This window comes from Corvus brachyrhynchos, unplaced genomic scaffold (assembly GCF_000691975.1).
Source record: "Corvus brachyrhynchos isolate BGI_N302 unplaced genomic scaffold, ASM69197v1 scaffold89, whole genome shotgun sequence".
Classification (NCBI taxonomy): Eukaryota; Metazoa; Chordata; class Aves; order Passeriformes; family Corvidae; genus Corvus; species Corvus brachyrhynchos.
In genome coordinates, this window is record NW_008246063.1 from 4,248,913 (window position 1) to 4,268,324 (window position 19,412).

Consider the following 19,412-nt stretch of genomic DNA (forward strand, 5'->3'; position numbering starts at 1 on the left):
CGCTCTTAACCATCTGTTGCCTTGGATTGCATTGGCAGAGGTTTTCTTGCTTCTGATACTTGAGCCCACGTATAGCAGAGTCCCCAGCTCCCATTTACTGATGAATAAAAGAGAAGAATTTGGAGCCCATAACATATTTCCGATGTTAAATAAACTTTGGATTTTATCCACACTTCTGTGTAATACTTACTGTACTTCCCAGCTATGTAACCATATTTCAACCACTGCAGCCTCTGCTGTCCATACTGACACCACCCACCTTGGAACATCAGTTTTAAAGTATTTACATAATGGACCCAGTGACCAAGGCCCCAGCCCCAAAATTTTATGGTTTTTTTCAAACACTTTCTGACTTTCTAACCACATAGAGTTTGAAGAAACTGAATTGAGGTGTTGTTTTTCAGGTAATTCACTATGGGCATCTTTAATGTAGCAGTGATTGTGTTATTCCAGAAATTCTCCAGTAGAGTGCTGCAGATGTGATTGTAAATGGCACTTGAATGGAAAAACAGTCCAGGAAGCATATTCTCATATGACTCCATTTACACCCCCAAGCTGATCCTGAGGAGCTGAGTTAAAATATTCCTCACCATTGGCTGCAAACGTACTGCACAAACACCAGTTTGTGTATTGACTTGTTGTGTTCCCTGCAGGGAGAACGAGGGGAAAAGGGTGAGGAAGGCTTTCCTGGAAAAGCTGGCCCTAAGGTAAGGGATTTTATTTCATAGTCTCCTGTATCCACTGAGTCAACCAAGGTATGATTTTGGAAGGTCTTATACTGAAGTCAGGAGAGTAAGATTCCTCTGAAGTTGGAGACATAAGGGGATGACCACATGGGGCTCACTGACTTTCATGGTGTTCCAAAATACCAACCCTTGTTTGATGTTCTTCTCTCAAGCCTAAGTGTGCAGGGAGATCTAACCTGGACCTTGCATTGGCTCCATGCAGTCTGCATTCCCAAGCCATCAAAAAGGCAAATTCAGAGCCTTATGGGACATAGGTAGAACAATATGGAGCAGTAGGGATCACATTTGCTAATGAGAAAATGTTCTTACCAAAGGCTCAAGTCCTTACAATGTTATAGATTTGCTTTTGTTTTTCCAGGGTGAACCTGGGAGCCGTGGCCAACCTGGTGAGCAGGTGAGCAGGAAAAATAGTCTTAACTGCAAGACCTATCTGTCAAAGCAGTATAAAGTGGTCACATGCAACAACAAAGCCATTTGCCAAAGATAAGAGCTGTGCATGTCATTTGCATCTGTGATTGAAGGTGCAAGAATTATATTGATGAGACTTATGGTTGATCTTAGAGGTCTTTTCCAACCTTAATGATTCTATGATTGATGGAATAAGGCTCCAAGTCTGAGGCACAAATTGAGGTTTATTGGGATAAGGCACTTATTAAATTAATAATTGTGAGTCTGGACTGTACTGCTGCTACTCCAAAAGTCTTTATAATCTTATAATCTACCTGATAGGTGTCACTCAATTCCCAGGAAAGTATCCTTACCTGGCATCCCAGGTAAGGGGAAATCACCGTGGCATGGGCAAATGATTCCTCAGGAGTGTTTGCATCAGGCTCCAAGGGAGGAGTGGTTTCTGTACCCTTCCTTGGTGTCCTTTCACTGTAGCTGAGCAAACAAACTACCAGGCCTGAAGTTTCCAGGCAGGCTTGGTCCAAGTGCAATGAAAGGCCAGGCCCTGACCAGAGCACTGTCCCTTGGTCTGAATCATCTCCCCACAGAGGGCTGTTTTGAATTTTAACACCACCTTCCAAAACACTTGCCCCTCTCCACAATGCGATGGTCTCCACATGTTTCATAAATGCTGTTTCCTGTTGTAAGTTGAATAGTGTTGTCCCTGAGAGGGCTTCATTTCGTATATCCTCTGAATTGTGACAGTAAGTTGCTAATAGCAAGGTGTGTGAATGCTGTTTCTTCAGTCAGTTGAACACCACCCTCCAGACACCCTTCTATACTACGTTTCAGTGATTACTGATGAGAATGTCATGTTGGCCTGTGTCAGATAATTTACTAAGGTCAAGATACATCACACAAATGCTTCCTTCTTGTCTGCTTAGTTTTCGTGTCAAGGGAAGGAACTGGATGGGTTTGATATGATTAGTTTTTAACAAATCCACATTGGCTGTTTTGTATTATCTTTCTGTCCTTGACCTCATACAAACTCACTGATGTTTTGCTTCAGGACTTTTTCAGAGGCCAAATTTACACCATGTTTTTATTTTCCCTCCAAATTCTCCTTTTTCTTCTTCAATGTTAGGCGGGCGCTCTGATCTCTGAATTTCTGAAATCACTGTCATTTCCATCCCTGGAAGTGTCCAAGGCCAGACTGGATGTGTTGTTGAGCAACCTGGTCTAGGAGAAGATGTCCCTGCCCAAGGCAGGGGGCTGGAACTAGAGGATCTTTAGGGTCCCTTCCAACCCAGACCATTCTATGATTCCCTTATAGCCAGGATCCCACAGTGGCTCTGAGAAAGCACCACTCCATCTGTCACCAAATGCCACTTTCTTTAAAATTCTCCCAACATCACCCTGATGTTCTTAATCATCCTCAGTTACCACAGCATCTTGTTCTTCACCTGATTTTGTCTACAGACTCATTGTACCTCTACAATGATAATCTTTTGTTCTCCCTATACTTAAGATAATCTCTTTAAAGATGGGATTACCTTTTCTTTGTTCAGTATTTGTACAAGACTTAGTGAATTTGGGTCCTGTCCATGACTGACCCCCTTTGTGATACTGCACTATGAATTCAGATAGAAAAGAATTATAAATAGGAAACCACATGGTTATTTTCAGATGACAAGCTGGGTCAACTGGGAGCTAAATTTGAGAGTACTTGATAAATTTAGGAGAAACCACATGACACAGAGATCATAGTTACTCCAATAACAAGTCTTATAAAGCAGAAACTCAAAGGTAATGTTCAAATAGAAATAAATCCAAATGTGCAATATTTCACTCAGAAAACGCTAGATCTGTTCATCAAGTGACATCTGTACTGTTCAGATTAATACTCTGCAGTTTTTTTCATTTCCAGACTACACCAGATCATTAAAGATGAAAATAAAAGTCACGTTTTATTTCTTTATCTGCTTTTATTTTCTTGCTTGGTCCTGCTACAGAGCAGCATGAAGAAAATATGTCCTAAATTCTGTGGCATCAATTAACAGGAAAAAAATGGAGAAGTCTTAACTGCTGGTTTAAGTAATGGTTTAAAAAACCTAAGAAATTATTTGATAATCAAACTGATCTCATTCTCTCTCACCAAAATACATCTACAATCAATCCCATGAGAAAACTCAGGCAGGGTCTGTCTTACAGAATTCAGATTTCACACACTTTGTCTTATTTTCAGGGCGAAGCAGGTTTTCCTGGCCCTAGGGGCTTACCGGGACTGAGAGGAGAAAAAGGAGACCGGGTGAGTGACTTTGAGCCACAAATTCATCTTTTTTTGTGGCTGTTTAGCATCAGGTGGACTTATCTTGAGTGTCCCTATGTGATGTTCTCCCTTGGTGTGATGGCTGTGGTGAGCAGCTGATTGGCAACCAGCAAGGTTACCAGGTACCCAAAAAGGTATTCCCTGCCTATTGACTGTTCCTAATTGCAACAGAGGTGTTAATGAATGGTGTCTATCCTAAATGCAGATGGTTGTGACTGATGCCATGCTTCTTGTGAGGCAGTAGAGGAGGTAAAATAATTCACTTTTAGAATTATTTGCCTGATTTAAGGACTTGAAAAAATTCTTGATAACAACAACAGCATAAAAACAAATCCCCCCTGTCACTGAGCCATGGAAAAGGCTTCAGATGGCTGAATTATTTTCTGATGGCTTAACTTCCACCCAGGTCCTGGTGTCTACTGATTCCTCTGGGAAGCTGCAGAACTCTGGAGACATCTTCATACCAGGAAATGTTTGGATCAGGGGCCTGACAGTAAATTTAGCCATGTAAATGTGGTCTGTAATCCTCATAATTGACTACATGCTTGAATGTGATCAAGAAGGATCTAAAATCACCTGAGGTTTTTTCCATGCAGTTTGCTCCATTATATGTCTTGTAGAGCACAGGATGGAGAATATATTCTATTGAAAGTGTTTGAGGCAAGGCTGGATGGAGCTCTGAACAACCCTGGTCTAGAGGAAATTGTCCCTGCCCATGGCAGGGGGTTGGAACTAAATGGTCTTTAAGGTCCCTTCTGACCCAAACCATTCTATGATTCTGTGATTTTCTCTGTAAATAAAATCATAGAAATGTCAGGTAATTCCATTCTGGATGCAGGATAAATAGACTTTGTGTCTGTACTTTGAGGAGAATCACATCATCTTTGTTAAGCATCTCACATTCAGAAGGCCACGTTACCTGGGCAAAATAAAGAAGTAGTCATCAGGGGATGGGTGATTCAGAAATCTCTTATATAAACAAAACATTGTTATAAATATCCACTTTGGGTCTTAACTGCTGTTCTGCTGCCTCTCTTTTCCAACTGGGAAAAAAATCTGTTTTTTATAATTCCATCAGGCAGTTAAGATCTTCTATAAGCAAGTTATTTTAGGATTGTTTCATTCCTTTCTGGGAACTCAATTGATATTCATTGGTTTTGAAAATATAGTGTATTTTTGAAGCCATCTTCAAAATGTTACATTTTTAATTGCTTTCTCTACATCTTAGAAGACAGGTTAGATAACTGAAAGTGTAAAATATTTTAGTGAGACTGATGCATTCAAATCAAAATGTGCATATTTCTTGCTTCCTTTCCCTGCTTTTAGGGAGAAAAAGGAAGAGATGGTCTCCCAGCAATGAAAGGTGAAAGAGGAGAAAAGGTAAGTCATGAAAAGACTGTGATCTTCCTTAGATGAGAGAGGAAAAAGACAAAAGGGCAGAGACAAGTGATAGAGGAGGCTATCTGAGGAAGATTAGAAAATTTGGAAGACTTTTAGCTGAACTTTACAGAGAAGCAGCAGAAATAGCTATGTGTGGGATGGAGACAATCATGTATTGAGCAATGAAATCTGATGAAATTAAGGATAAATTCATTAATTCAAGGAGAATTTTCTTTAGTTTATAACTGTCTGATATAAATGAGCCTGGAATTAAAATCTAAAAAGTTTTCTGTGCCTGTCTGGGGGATAGAACAATAATTAAGGAACAGTCTGGGCTTCTGCCATCACAACACCATTAATTTTAGTGAGAGTGAGAGAAGTAGACAAAGGTAATGTCCACCAAAATTTACATTCAACTCTTGTGAACATGGAGGTGAAGAAGCACTGACCTTGCAGATGCTTGTGGGTGTATAGTGGAAAACTGCCTTCATTACAGTGGCAGTAGCATTCAGGATGTGGGTTCTTCCATCAGTCCTCAGTTTATCAGTGACTTTTACCATCTGTGGAGGTGGGAATTCTTTCATGGGTGGTCCACTGACATGAGTGAGGCACCTGAACGTCCTGTACTTGGGAGGTTAACAAGTGGTGTTTGTAGTTCTTGGCTTTCGAGTGTCAGGGGACAGATGTTTGTGGAGCATAGCCCACAGGAAGGTAATCCAGTGCTCAGGAGATCCTCCAGCAACAGTATAGTTTTAACTCAAAATTTGGGAGAGAAATGTATTTAGAAGCTTAAATATTTGATGAAAAACATGGGATTTATCAATGAAAGATGTTCAGCTAAAACATTATTTTCAATCAAGAATTCTGATCAACTGTAAAGAGCCAATTAAACTCTATATCCTAAACTGAATGGGACAACTTTAGAAATTCATTGACCTGTGAAGTCAGGTCAACGATAAAATCATAGGGGGATGAAGAAAACAGAGTGAGAATCCTGCATGCAACAAAGCAAGAACAGCAAAAATTCTGTCCCGAAGTGTCACTGAGCTGGGGGGTTAGGTTACATCTCATCTGGTAATGCTGCATCTTCTAAATTATAATGTTGAGTTTTATTTGGGAATCTTTTTATGTAATTATTTACATTGTTTTCCTCTCTCCAGGGTGACACAGGTTCCCCTGGACCACCAGGCTTACCTGGAACAGTAAGTAAGACTGTTTGGTGCTGTAACAATATTCAAGGCATCATTGCACTTTCTCCACATAAGTTCTTCAGAAACAAATATTTTCAAGTTTAAGGTTTCTTACTTCTCTGCAGAAACTTTAGGACCCATTTACTCTGAGATTATTTTGTTTCGTTTCAGAGAAGCAATATCAAGGTGTATTTGGGTGGGTTGTTTTTGTTTTGGGGTTTTGTTTGTTTGTTTGTTTGTTTGTTTGTTTTTTTTGTTTTTTGGTGAGGTTGTTCCTTCCTCTGCCTCTTTGCAACAACAGACCAAGAATACATATATTTATTGTTTTCAAAAAGAAGATTCAATGTTACTTTGGGGACCCTGAGTATAATTACAATGAAGTTCACTGGTGATAAAATCAGCGCCCACTGAATGTAAATACACAAACTTCTGAGTTCCCTCCAAGAAAACTTGAGTAAGCAGCTTGGAATAAGCACCATCATTGCAACTGGAGGACTGATGCCAGTCACAGATCCTCCAAGACATGGCACATATCCTCTCATCAGCTCTGCTCACCACAGCTGGATACAAGCTACCACATTCACAGATTATGGAGAAAATTTGAATCAAGGTCTGTTGTTGAAAATAAGTGCCTAAAGACGTCCATGCAGCAATGGAGAAGGTGGTAAAATTTATTCCATGCCATTCACTGGGCCTAAATCTATGCCACAGGCTCCTTCATGGTGCTTTGTGTAGACAGACTCCACATGTATCAGACAAGAATGACCCAGTCACAACACCAAGGATGAATCTGTGTTAATAAAGGCAGAGAAGGCAGCTCACAAACACAGTACAACATGGCTGGACATGGAGAAGATGTGCCTGACTGCTCAAGCTTCCTGTGTTTGTAGGAAGAAATAATTTCTCTGTGTTGTGGTTTAGGAATTTTATTCCCCAATTTAGCACCCCTGACCCCCCAAGACTCCAAAACCACCCTCTGGTCACTCACTTCCTTCCTCTTCCACTTGTGTGTGGCTAGAGGGGAGAACTTGGGCCACAAAAGGAAAAGATTGCAGGTTGAGATAAGAACAATTTATGCAAACAACAATAAGAAAATGAACAGTAACAGCAACAATATTAATAACAAAAGTGGACAAAAGAGAGAGTCTGGAGCTTGACCTGACTGCAGCCATGCCACCCTAAACACTCCCTCCAATCAGGACCAGCATTATCCCACTGCTCCATCTGCTGCGCTCACTACAATGGAAAGGGATGTCCTTCCCTTCTCCAAAGCAAGAGAGAGAACCCCTTTCTTCCACCCTTGGCAGTGGCATAAGGTGGTGTTGAATAACATAATTTCTTGGCCATGCTCCCTCCCACTGATCTAGGCTGGAACCAGGACACTATTTCAGCTGTTAAAAGTAGGGAATGCTTTTGACATATTTCATGTCATCAAGGACTATTTTTTTCTTCAAAATTTTATCAGCTTTGAGAAAATATACTGTGTCTTTCTACAAAACTTGGTCCTTCAGAGTTACTGTGTATTCTCTAAGAAAACCACGTTGAGATGTCATGTACATGGTACAAAGCAGAACTCAACCATGTATCAGGAAATATCATGTACAAGCTCAACCATGACATCAGGAAATTTAATAATACAGAAGGTGTCTCCAAGTCAAAAAGTAAGCAGGAGATTGCTAGCAGTAAAATTGCTATGAAGTTTAAAGATTGATTGTTTTTGTGTCATGGTAGGACACACAGGATTGTCTTGAGTTTACGTTCATATTTCAAATATTCTGGGAGATGTAAGATATTTGTGGGCTTCTTTCCAAACACCCAGATGTTACAATGGGTTGCTCTTTTATAAACCTACTTACAGATGTATGGAATGTGCAATCTGTAATGACAGGAGATTATGTAAACTATTGCACTGTAAGGAAAATAGACTATCCTGTTTTTAACACGATGATTTCTGTTCCAGCCAGCCTTCTTCACCCCACACCCCAGGATTCCTGTAAGTAACATCTCTAATTAATATGGCCTCTGGCTTACCCCCTCTTGTATCTGATACACACACAGCCCTTAGTGTTTTCTGTGTTATTTAAATGCTTTCAGTAAAGATCTCAGATTGAGTCTGGTTCTGGGCATCCTCATCAGCTGTGAAGTCCAAAGTTGTGCTGGTAAGATCAGCATTCAAGCTAGCCGTGGCTGGGACGGAGCTGTGTGCTATCCCAGCCTCTTAAACTGAGTTTAAAATGAAGATTTAGTTCCCACTTACAGCACCTAGTGGGAAATAAATGACATAACATGATCTGCGGATAAGTTTGTTATGGATCAGGAGGTTTTATGGATGCCAGAGGTAGGCTGTAGGAGTGCCATTAGAAAGAAAACGTATATGCCTGGTTCTTCAGAGGCTGAGGAAGGAAATAAGGATATGAGGTAGTACTGGAAAAAGAGACAAGATTTCTTTGGCTTGCTTTTCCCCTTTGCTCACATACATTTATGTTTATATATATATATATATATGTACACTAAGGAAACATGCAGAACAATGACATCTTATGTAGTCTTTGTATTGCTACAGTCACAGAAGGAATTGTTTCTTTTGCTTTGAGTACATTGCTCTTGTAAATGAGCTGCAAGACAGTAAGAAGTAAAAGGCTTGAAGTGTGTCAGCTGTTCCATTTGCTGGGATTTCTCCATGTGCAAGACGACTGTGGTGACACCTGCCACAGCACAGCTCTGCACATAGCACTGTGAGGGAGGAGAAGGGGAGGTAAGAATAGTTACCTTTGATTTGCAGGTGTTCAAAGTAAAGTGTCAGAAAGAGGTGATCAGCCTTAAGCGAGTGTCATGGGTAGTGTTACAGAGATGGCAGGACCAGCAGGGTGCTGACAGTTGTGGAGAGACAGCATTCTCCCAAAACCAGTCTTTGCCATTGCTTCCCATTGAGTGTGTGGTGTACAGTACCAGGGAGCTACTTCATATATATTTAGGCTAGTCAGTTAGGATCATGAAGTATTCTTGGAGATGGGGTGAGAGAACCACAGTGGTAGTCAGATATAATGGCTGGAAAGAGGCAAAAGCGGTAAAAAAGAGGCGGGTCCTCACTTTGCCTTCTGTCTCCCACTGTGGCTGGGCACAGCTGAACCCCCATTGCATTTGCTTTCCTTTAAGTGACACAGGAACTACTGAGGCATAATTGAGACTACAGGAAGATACTGCAGAGAGCAGGCCGTGGAAGCTGTAAGTCCTCCTCTGGGCCAGGCTGGTGGCAGCTGTCAGCTGTCACTGTGTCATTTCTGTGCACTGAGCTGTAGGTAAGAAGTGGGTGGCAGTGGCTGAAGAGCAGCTGCCAGTGGGCAGCCCTAGCAGGCAGTGTTAACAGCCTCAGCAGAGAGACATGAATTTGGCAAACTTGAAAGGACTCGCAGGCAGATTGGCTGGAGGGTTGGGTTAACACAAGCCAGTTGTGTCCTGGGCTGCAGCAATGTGTCCTGGGCTGCAGCAGGTCGAGGGAGGTGATTATACCCCTCTGCTCTGGTGAGACCCCTCCTGGAATGCTGCATCCAGCTCTGGAGCCCCCAAAACAAGGACATCTTGGACCTCTTGGAGCAAATCCAGAGGAGGCCACAAAGAGGCTTTAAACAGTCAGAGGGCAGGTTTAGATTAGGTGTTTGGAAGTAGTTCTTTACTGTGAGGGTGCTGAGACACTGAACAGGTTGCCCAGAGAAGCTGCGGGTGCCCCATGTCTGGAAGTGTTCAAGGCCAGGTTGGATGGGGCTTTGAGCAACTTGATTGAGTGGGTGGCATCCTTTCCAATGGCAGAGAGGTTGGAAATAGATGATTTTAAGGTCCCTTCCTCTCCAAACCATTGTATGAATCTGTGAAGGAATGCTTCCTTTGCCCATGTCTGTGGCTGTTAGATTTTGCACTACTGTGAAGTCAAGTATTAAGGAAAAAGTGGGACAAAGGAGAATATTAAAAACGTCCCCTCTTTACCTGTTGTTACTTCTTCCCTTTGCAGTTTTGTTTTCCCTGGTAATATACATCCTTATTTCCACTCAGTAGCACCATCCCTGCCTACAAATGTACTGACCTATGTCTGTGCCTTGTCGTTGTGCTCTCTCAAACGAGTTTTAGAACTTGAAATGTCATTATACAAAACAACTTCCACACACAAACATACAGATTTGCAGCTTTAGACTCTTTGCTCAAGCTACTTTAGGTGATCCTGAGGTCTTTCTGAAGGACACTAGATGGCATCAGGGACTGCCTGGTTAAAAGTCGATCTAATGGGATGCTACTTGAAGAGTAAAATTCCTCCCATTATTTATCACCGATGATAATATTTATTCATAATGCATAATAAACACAAGCATAAGTAATATTTATGCAGCTACATTTATTTTGTCTGTTAGAGAATCATTTGAAAATGGGCTGTGAATTCCCAGGTGATGCAGAAATGATTGGCAAATAGCTGACGTAAATAAAATTCAAGCTGATTTATCTGGCTCTGCATTTTGGCTGATCACTATGCCTTGCTTGTGTGTGTAGCTTAAATCACTGATGTTCTTACTCTTCCTTGATTGCATAATTGAAACACTTGGTATGATAAATAATGAATAAGTAATGATTGCTGTTGCCTGAATACATATGTTCATAACAATATACAAATGTGAGTATTCGTGTAGTGCCTGGTTTATTCCAGCTAGTTCCATAATTGTGTGCTTTCCTTTTCAATTTATAAAAAGCAGAAATATGGATTTATTGATTATTGCTCTAGACCACAGGACAAAGCTGATGAACTTCTGTCTGAATGCATATTCAATTTACTGTAAGGAGGAAGAACAGGAATAAATTAATCCTATTAGGCAGTGATGGTGGTGCATGAAAAAAGGTACTGACACTGCAGGAGGGAGAGGAAGCTGCATGAATGTATGGAGATGTTAATAGAACTAGAGCTCAGGAATAGCTGCGTAGTGCACACCTCTGGAAATGCTCCAGATGAGCACTGAACACTTCTCTTTTGTAGGTGGAATAGGGAACTGTCTTTATGTGGGATCACTGTAGGATGACATTAGGGCTGGGGTCCTACAGAGAGGTAGTGCAGTGGCACTGATGCTTTTGCTATTGATCACATCATGTGGCTTTTTAAAACGTTAGAGATTAATTGATCAAATTTTGGGTACATTCTTTAGCTACTCTTCTCCATGAGGGCAAAATGTTCTCCCTTTAAACTGAGTATTTTTTCAGTTAGTATTGGAACAGACCAAGAAGTCTAGACAGTGATCTCCCTGTTTCAGTGTGGGGTATCAGTTTTGATTCATTGACCTCAAAGTCCTTTGGAGAAGCTACTTTGTGTCAGAAATGGATAACTGGTTGTAAGAGCCCTTTACTAAGCAGGACTAGTGTGAGTTCCAGCCCTGGAAATAGCTTTTATTTCTCTGTTTTATTGTTTTATATCAGGGTGAACCTGGACCAAAAGGGGACAAAGGAGATCAAGGAATGAGTGGAGAACCTGTAAGTACAGCCAAGTGTTTCTTCAATTGGCTTTGACCTTTAGCAAGGAGAGGACATGGGAGAGGTCAGTTTTGGAGGGAGAGGGTTGTACATGCTCCTTCCATAGCTGGGATGCTTCACTCATCAGAAATAGCCACAGTGGTGCTTGTCTTTGTACTGCCTGTAGAGGAAGCTACATGACTACAGGAGTTTAAGCACCTAATCTATAGTTCTGGGCCTCAGTAGCTGAAAAGAGGACTATGGGATTTGCTAGGCAGAGCTTGGCTGACAGTAATTTATGTGCAGGATTTATAAAGGGATTTTGAAGTGATGCGGCCCAGCTAAATTGTGCATTTGGGTACTGCATTTGTATTCTGGACCCTCCTGTTCTGGATGGGGCTCCCAAAAGAGACAGAGCCCTGTGCAGTGGCAGCCTCTGTAAAAACCACACTTCCTTCTCTCAGTGGAAGGAGCTCCTTTACCTCTCCCTCTGTTTTGCAGGGATTACCTGGGGTCCCAGGTGAACAAGGTGTGCCAGGACCTGCAGGAGTACAGGTAAGAGGGCCTTTGAAGACAGTCTTTGACATGACTAGAGTGGAGTGCCCTCAAGGTCTATATCACTGTAAATAATTCTTCCCTTACGTACCAGCACCCATTTCTTTTTTCTCACTGTTGTAAGTTCAGGGACTTCTGTAGAGATATCTACGTCTGCTCCACATCAGGACAACAGAAAGGAAATCAGCTCAGAAATACAGTATCTTTGTATCATGGTCAGTATTGTCTGAGGGACTTCTTCCAACTTTGTGGTCCTTCAAGAGGGCTTCTTGTGCTGCTACCAAACCACAGGTCTTGGAAAAAAGTTCAGAACTGTAGGCAAATCTTCCTCTGTGAAGGAAGACCATCAAAGTTCAGCTGGAAATGAAGTAGTTGGTAGGCCTGAGGATACGAAGGAGGCACACACAGATGAATACCTGCAAGTTTCAGCATCCTGTGCTGAGAAACAGCTTCTGAGCTGATCAGTCATTAGAAATTCTTCTTAAGTCCCAGGGTTTTATTTTGATAGTTCCTTTTCTTGGTGCATAGAGAACCGGGAGCTATTTCCTCAGCCATTAACTCCTCTGTGGACTGGTTAACAAAAACCATTGCCTAGTACACATTCAGGCATCTTGAAGATTTTTTGTCTGGCAAGAGGTCTCCTCCCATGTCTAATCAGCTGGTATCTCTCCTTTCTGCACAGGGTGCAAAGGGGGAGAAGGGAGCCCAAGGAGAGGCTGGAGCTCCTGGAGAGACTGTAAGTAACTGCTTCCCTTGCAGCATTTTTCCCTGACAGTAACACACTTGAAAGGACACTGACAGCCACATCTTGTGGATCTGCAGTCCCAGGCTCCTTGGGCACAGGACACATCCTAATCCAATCCACAGCTGGAAGAGTGGCTGCTTGTGGGCAAACAGGACCATCTGCACCAAACAGATCAATGCCCCATTCAGCTAGCTCATCAATCCATTCATCCCAGCTCAAGATTGTGCATCTTTCCTGCTCAGATCTCTCCCTGCCTAAAAAACCACCCTTTTCTGGGTGAGTGTGACTGCACTGCAATGTCAGCCCAGCTCCGGCAGCCAGCTGGAGCAGAGAGCTCACTGCTCAGCAGCAGCAGGGATTGTTTTTTGATCATGGTTACCTTTAGGCTTCACTGTCAATTCTGCTATTTTTTTTTTAATAGTGGCTCATCCAGAAGACTCATCCCACACCTCTTTTTGAGGCATTTGTTGTAGGGAGCGCTCCTCTTTTCAGGCTGTGTGCTTAGGAACACAAAGGATTCCAGTCCAATTTTATTATTGTGAGAGCATATAAGCCCTTTGCGGCTGAATAAAAGGCCACAGACTTTCTTTGCAAGCAAAGAAGGAAAAAACGCTGAAGAACTGATTGAAATAATGATTGAGACAGGGGATGACTGCAATTAGGAGAAGGAGGAAATAGGTAATCCAAATGATGCATCCTAAACCACTGAAATTTCTTCTTCCGCCTTTGCATTCATGGTTTTCCTTCTTGGGCTTGTGCTTAGACATTGTTCCTGAGGAGTGCTTTGACCCTAAACCCTGAACTGCCTGTTTTCAGGTGTCTTTCCCTCTTGGTTGAAGCACTCCTTAGTATTATGGGAAAAAAAAAAAAAAAAAGAAGGTAAAAACCATCCCACTTCCACCAAAACCCATTCCTTGATTTTATTTCTTTGTATAACTTGGTGGCTCAGAGGATGTTAATGATATGGAAATGCAGGTATTTGCAGGCACCTTCTCATTTTTTGACATCCTTTCACAGACTGCTGCTGCTCCAATTGTTTCTATCACCTCAAAGACCAGTGACTGTAAATAACACAGAAATGAGGAAACCTTTAAGCCTCTGCTATGAGCTAAGGCTGAGAGGGTTGGGATTGTTCAGCCTGGAGAAGAGAAGGCTCCAGGGAGATCTTAGAGCCCCTTCCAGTGCCTAAAAAGGAACTACAAGAGAGCTGGGGAGGGATATTGTAAAGGGCATGGAGTGATAGGACAAGGGGGAATGGCTTCAAACTGAAAGTAGGTTTAGATTAATATGAAGAAGAAATTATTTCCTGTGAAGGGGGTGAAGCACTGGCACAGGTTGCCCAGAGCAAGCTGGTCTATTGGAACGTGTCCCTGTTTATGACAGACAGTTTGGAACCAGATGATGTTTAAGTCCCTTCCAACTGAAATCTATGATTCTATGAAACATCTAAATATAGCCTGGTAACCCCAAACACACATCTATATGGGGACATAAATCTCCAAATATATGTCCTCTAATGTCTCCCATGAATTTTGGGGGCACACATGGGCTTTTTCATGCTATAGAGCTTTGACTTGCAAATGGAAAAAGACCTGCAGTTCAAAACTATGCACTCCAGATGGTTTAGGCTATTTCACCTGTTTAGTGCAAATGAATGTTTTCAGGTTTTGTTCCCCACAGCAGAGAAAGATAGAATTGTCAACAAAGCATATTTTGTTGACCTAGATTTTTTTTTATGATAAATCAACATACTTTCCTCTGTTCTTTTGATCTTTCTGGCCCAGACTTTTCTTCCTGTATCTGAGCTAGATTTAGGATTTATTTTGATAGAAGGTAGGTTTATGCTCCTAGAGAGATCCTTCCCCCATTTTGTATTGTTTCATTTTCCTTTACATAAAAATGTTTCAAACAAACATGCTATTCTTTGCTTTCTTGTTGTACAACACCTTGTCTGACATGAAATCCAATCTCACTTGGCACATCTTGTTCCTATGGTGATACAAGTTGTGATTTATATATGCACACACATATACACACTTCATTTTCTTAAAACAGGGTTTGAGTGGACCAGCAGGGCCCCCAGGTCCAAGAGGCTTGCCAGGAAATGTGGTAAGTATGCACCAGTGTATTTGTTTTCCCATCTGTGCCCTGATTTCTTTATTTAATGTGTTTAGTTTTCCCTTCCACGGGGATTACTATGAAGTTCAGAAGGCTGTGTTTCATTACACTTGTTTCTTATGGCTGAATTGAAAGATTTGGAGGCACCTGGGAATGGTGTATCCATGAAATACCTTAACATACTCATTTTATCAAGGGGAAGAACAGAGCTGCTTCATTCCTCACCAAATTGTCAAAAGCAATTTTTGCTGCCAACTCTTCAAAAGAAAAAATTCCATGTTTACTGTCTCTTTAGTTTTGTTTTCTTTGCCTTGTTTTCATTTGTCCTCTCCTTTTGTAAACATGACTTCTTGATACAAAAATAGTGTGGTAAACTGCCACTTTTATTATGAAAGCATGTAGGCATTTGAGCCTAAAGAGCCTTGAAATCAATGCAGTGTCCCCCTCACTGGGGGGTTCATCACCACTATTAAGTTGTGCATGATAAAACACTTCATATTTGGTAAAAACATCTTTGGACTAACTCTACTCCCAGCTCCACTAGGGTAATTTTCTTTCTAATTCCTGGGGTTTCTCTGGGCTTAGACTGGAGTAGGTGAAAACCAGTATTACTGGGTTCCCTGCCGGCTCTGTGGCTCACATGCCTGAGCACACAGATGTGGGGATGGCTTCAGTAATATTAAGCCGACGGCAAGGAGTTGAGAAGGGTCCTTGAGTAGAGTTCCACAGAAAGCAGTTTATTGCTACAACTTGTGAAGGGTTCTAGAGGCAAATGACCCTGAGCATGTGACAGCTCAGGTTTAAGTACAGGGGTGTGGCTAACACCAGGAGCCAACCGGGGAAGCTGAACTGGGGTACATTACCATAACCAAACACAGCATCCTGGGAGAGGCTTCTTTCCCTCACCATAACCGGTAAGTCTTTGGCACCACAGACTGTCCTACCAAGAGCTCTCTCTGTCTCTTGTACCACAGGTCAATCGGCCACCACAACCAGCATTTAGACCTCAGGATATGATGTATTCAGGCACAGTGGTTTAGAACACAGCACTCTTAGAACCAGAGTTTACTACCTGGGCAATCTAAGAAAACCTAAATTACCTTTCTACTAATTGTTAAGATACATTTGGTTTAATTGTATTAATGTGATGATTTCATTTCAAACTGAAAGGTGATCTTGAAAATGAAGAACTTTTCAATTTCATATTCCATTAACTTCTATACCAGTAATACCAATATATTACCTATAAAAGCTAATATAGTTGGAAATAATTTTTACTGGTGCAGAAAGGAAAATAATTATCACATCCATTCTGAGGTCAATCCAATCTTAATAGTGCCAAGACATGATTTCACATCTTAAAATGGAGTACCATCCTAAAATGTGTTTTAGTGGGTTAGAAAGTTACAGTATTTAATTTATAGCTCTAAATCATCTATATTTTGACACAGAGTCTTTTGAGACCTGCCAAGACGTTAAAAGGATTGAAAACTGAAATAGAGGAAGAAATGAACATTTCCCAGTGTTGGGAGGCTTTTGGCTTCTCTGATACAGAGGTGGTGATTGGGGGATTGTTGGTAGCATATTAGGAGCTGCTGAGGATTTCAAAAAAATGAAAAAAAATAGTTACTGGTAGCATGCACAAATCTGGTACTAGCTCAGTTTCTGCTTTTTCTGTTCAGCTCTTTTTTTATATTGAAAGAGAAATTCCTCCTTTAAGGACCTGTTACACAGCTCTTCTGTGGTGTTCTCTGGATTACAGGTTTTCTGTATTGGGAGATGTAGAGCTGATACTGATCCTTGAGATAAACTGTACTGAACCCACAGGTCTGCCCCTTTGTTTAGGATCCAATACTGCCTACAAAAAAACTTCTAAACTTTAAATTTCTTTTCTCTGCAGGGTGTGCCTGGAGGCCCTGGACTCCCAGGAAAGGCAGGAGAAAAGGGGGAAAAGGTGAGTTGATTCTTTGATGGATTTGTTTCTTTTTTTTTTTTTTTTTTTTAAATGTTTTAGGTAATAGGAACAGATGCAGTCTGAACTGGGAAATTATTTCAAAGGTTCATGGATGGTAAAGACACATGGGTTCATAACATCATCTTGTCTGAATTCCTCTATTACATGTGCTGTCAGGTTTTCACCCAGTTACAACTTTATAATTTACCTAATAAACCACTGAGATATGACTGGATATAGTGAAATCACTGCTACACAATTATGGTCTTCTGCTGTCCTCATTACCAGACAAGAGTGGACATTTGGTGTCTTAAGAAACTCCTATTCATCTCTGTAAATCCAAAGCTGGAAGAAAAATTGGCTTTCTGTCCCGTTTCATGAGCTTTCTAAGGCCAGGGGGTTGGGATTTGGATTCATGTACCCCAGAGTGCTTAGCATGCTGGAGTCCTGATCTTTGCTTGCTGGAGTAGGAATGATTAATCAGAAACATGGCCCCCTGTATCCATGTATTTGGGGCTTAAAAGGCTTAAAAATCCTAGCTCCTTCATTAAAATCTTCTTCCAAATTACTGAGTTCTACCTCAGGGTCCTGTGAGGACCAAGGGCTCTCTCATTCAGTGTTGCAGAAAGAGTGATGCACTCACAAGAAGGAAGCAACAGTATATTTCATTGATATAAGACACCAAGTTAACAAAGTTCAATGGTAAATGCCACAATGGTTTAACAAGATTCAATGCAAGGTACACTTGATTATTTACTGCATTGAGGACAGGGTCAGACAAAACTGTCAGGGAGATCCTTCCATTGAGTCATGAGGTTCAGAAAGGATCCCTTTGTGTTTTAAACTCCTTCTCAGAGAGGAGTTTAGGTGTGGCTTCATCCAGACTTAGTCCCAAACGTGATCGCTATTTTGTCTAAAGCATTATATGTGCACAACCAATCCTTTATATAACTTGGCTAAGTTATATAAAGTTTCAATTCACTTATTCCCATTCTGTTTGCTGAGTATCTGATGTGATAAGGTGGTAATTTGAGGGGTAACCTTGAGAGGCATCCATGCCAAGGGGAGATCTGGCCATGCAGCCCACTGCAGGCCCTGGGCTGTCCACTGTTTATGGGGTAAGATGGTTGTCTCATATTTTCATACTGACTACAAATGTTCATTTCTCCCAAATTTGTGAAAACATTAACTGTGGTTAGGTGGGCACATTGCCCAAGCCAGCCCTTGCCTGTAGGTTTGTTACCTGCCTCCCCTGAACCCACTGTGAATCAGATGCAGCCATCACAACCAGATGCATTCACTACTACTGCTGCTGGCAGGTGTCAGTTGGGCAGGATCACAGGAAGCAAAGATCACACTGGGATCAGGGCACATTCCAGCATTTCTCAGCGTCACAGCAGGGATAACCAATTTTGACAAGATCAGGTTGGGGTGTGCTCCATGGGGAGAGCACACTGCCACATTTAGCTGGTTCCAAAAACATTCTGAAGTCTCCTTTTACTTTCCTTAATGGAAATTACAAGTGCCTTGAGTTTACTGAAGGAAAAGGCGTCCCATAAAAGAGGGTTTCCTATGATACCAAAAGAAATCCAGATGAGAAAGGTAGGAAAAAATCCATGTCGTTCAGTCCTAGTGAAAGATCCGAGATGGGGATAGTCTGTAGTATTCCAATGAGTTCTGATGGATTGTTTTCTATAGGGTGATCCTGGAAAAGAAGGAAAAGTGGGTTTACCTGGGCCACCTGGTGAGCCAGGGCGTGCTGGAGAGCCAGGTTTGCCTGGGAAGGGTAAAGATGGAGAAAGGGTAAGTACTGCTGGCAGGCTTTGTGCTTGGCTTGTTCAATATGAGACAGACAAGCATGACTTCTGCAGGAGAGTGTGGATTTACCTGAATCCATGAAAGGCCTGCCCGTACAAAATGCTCCTGATCCCATCTCTGCATAAAAAAAAATGTCAGAATTGAAGCTGTATTTCTGAAATTTACATTGAAAACAGAGACCTCCACAAGGAGCAGCCATTGTCCCTGTGACTAGTACAAAAACTATTAGGTTGATGGAAGTTCCCTTAAAGCATTTAATTCTTGCCCAATTAGCAGATTGTTTAATTTGGTTGCATGTTATCAGTAAAATATTGCCAGGATGGTGTCAGCTCAGGAGGGCGGTGGTGGGATAATTTCTGCCTTGACTGTAGCAAAGTCTGGGCTCTGTTTGGCTGGATGGTGACTGTTTTCTTGTTTTGCTTCTGTCACTTTAGGGGGAAAGAGGACCACCAGGCTTGCCAGGACCCTTTGGACATAAGGTGAGCATGGGCTTCATTGTGGATTGCTCCTCTTAATTGCTTGAACTGGAGAAAAGAACATGGTGCAAACATGGTCTGTTTTCCACTGGAAAAGAGAGTTTGTGGAGCTGTGACTCAAAAATGCACTTCTAGTCTTCTAGGAGGTTCCTTTTTTAATTATGCCAGTATCTCTGTGGATGTAAATACTCAGATATGAATTAGCTGTGTTAATTTTCCACATTTAAAATTCC

General features: G+C 41.6%; 1 protein-coding gene across 7 annotated transcripts in view; it reads left to right on the top strand.

Moving 5' to 3' along the window:
* Positions 1–19,412, top strand: part of COL22A1 (collagen type XXII alpha 1 chain) — a 226,914-nt gene that overhangs the window by 157,500 nt on the left and 50,002 nt on the right. For 5 of the 7 annotated variants that reach the window (XR_001866005.1, XR_001866001.1, XR_001866002.1 and 2 more), the window contains exons 28-39: positions 654–707; positions 1,105–1,140; positions 3,379–3,441; positions 4,789–4,842; positions 6,003–6,044; positions 7,993–8,025; positions 11,481–11,534; positions 12,015–12,068; positions 14,869–14,922; positions 16,832–16,885; positions 18,584–18,688; positions 19,138–19,182. Coding sequence is in view for 3 of the 7 variants with exons in the window: in XM_017746706.1 (XP_017602195.1) it covers positions 654–707; positions 1,105–1,140; positions 3,379–3,441; positions 4,789–4,842; positions 6,003–6,044; positions 7,993–8,025; positions 11,481–11,534; positions 12,015–12,068; positions 14,869–14,922; positions 16,832–16,885; positions 18,584–18,688; positions 19,138–19,182 (648 nt within the window). In the remaining 4 variants the exon portion in view is untranslated. Of the gene's footprint in view, positions 1–653; positions 708–1,104; positions 1,141–3,378; positions 3,442–4,788; positions 4,843–6,002; positions 6,045–7,992; positions 8,026–11,480; positions 11,535–12,014; positions 12,069–12,750; positions 12,805–14,868; positions 14,923–16,831; positions 16,886–18,583; positions 18,689–19,137; positions 19,183–19,412 lie in introns of all 7 variants that reach the window. The other 2 variants (XM_017746704.1, XM_017746705.1) reach the window with 1 other exon arrangement.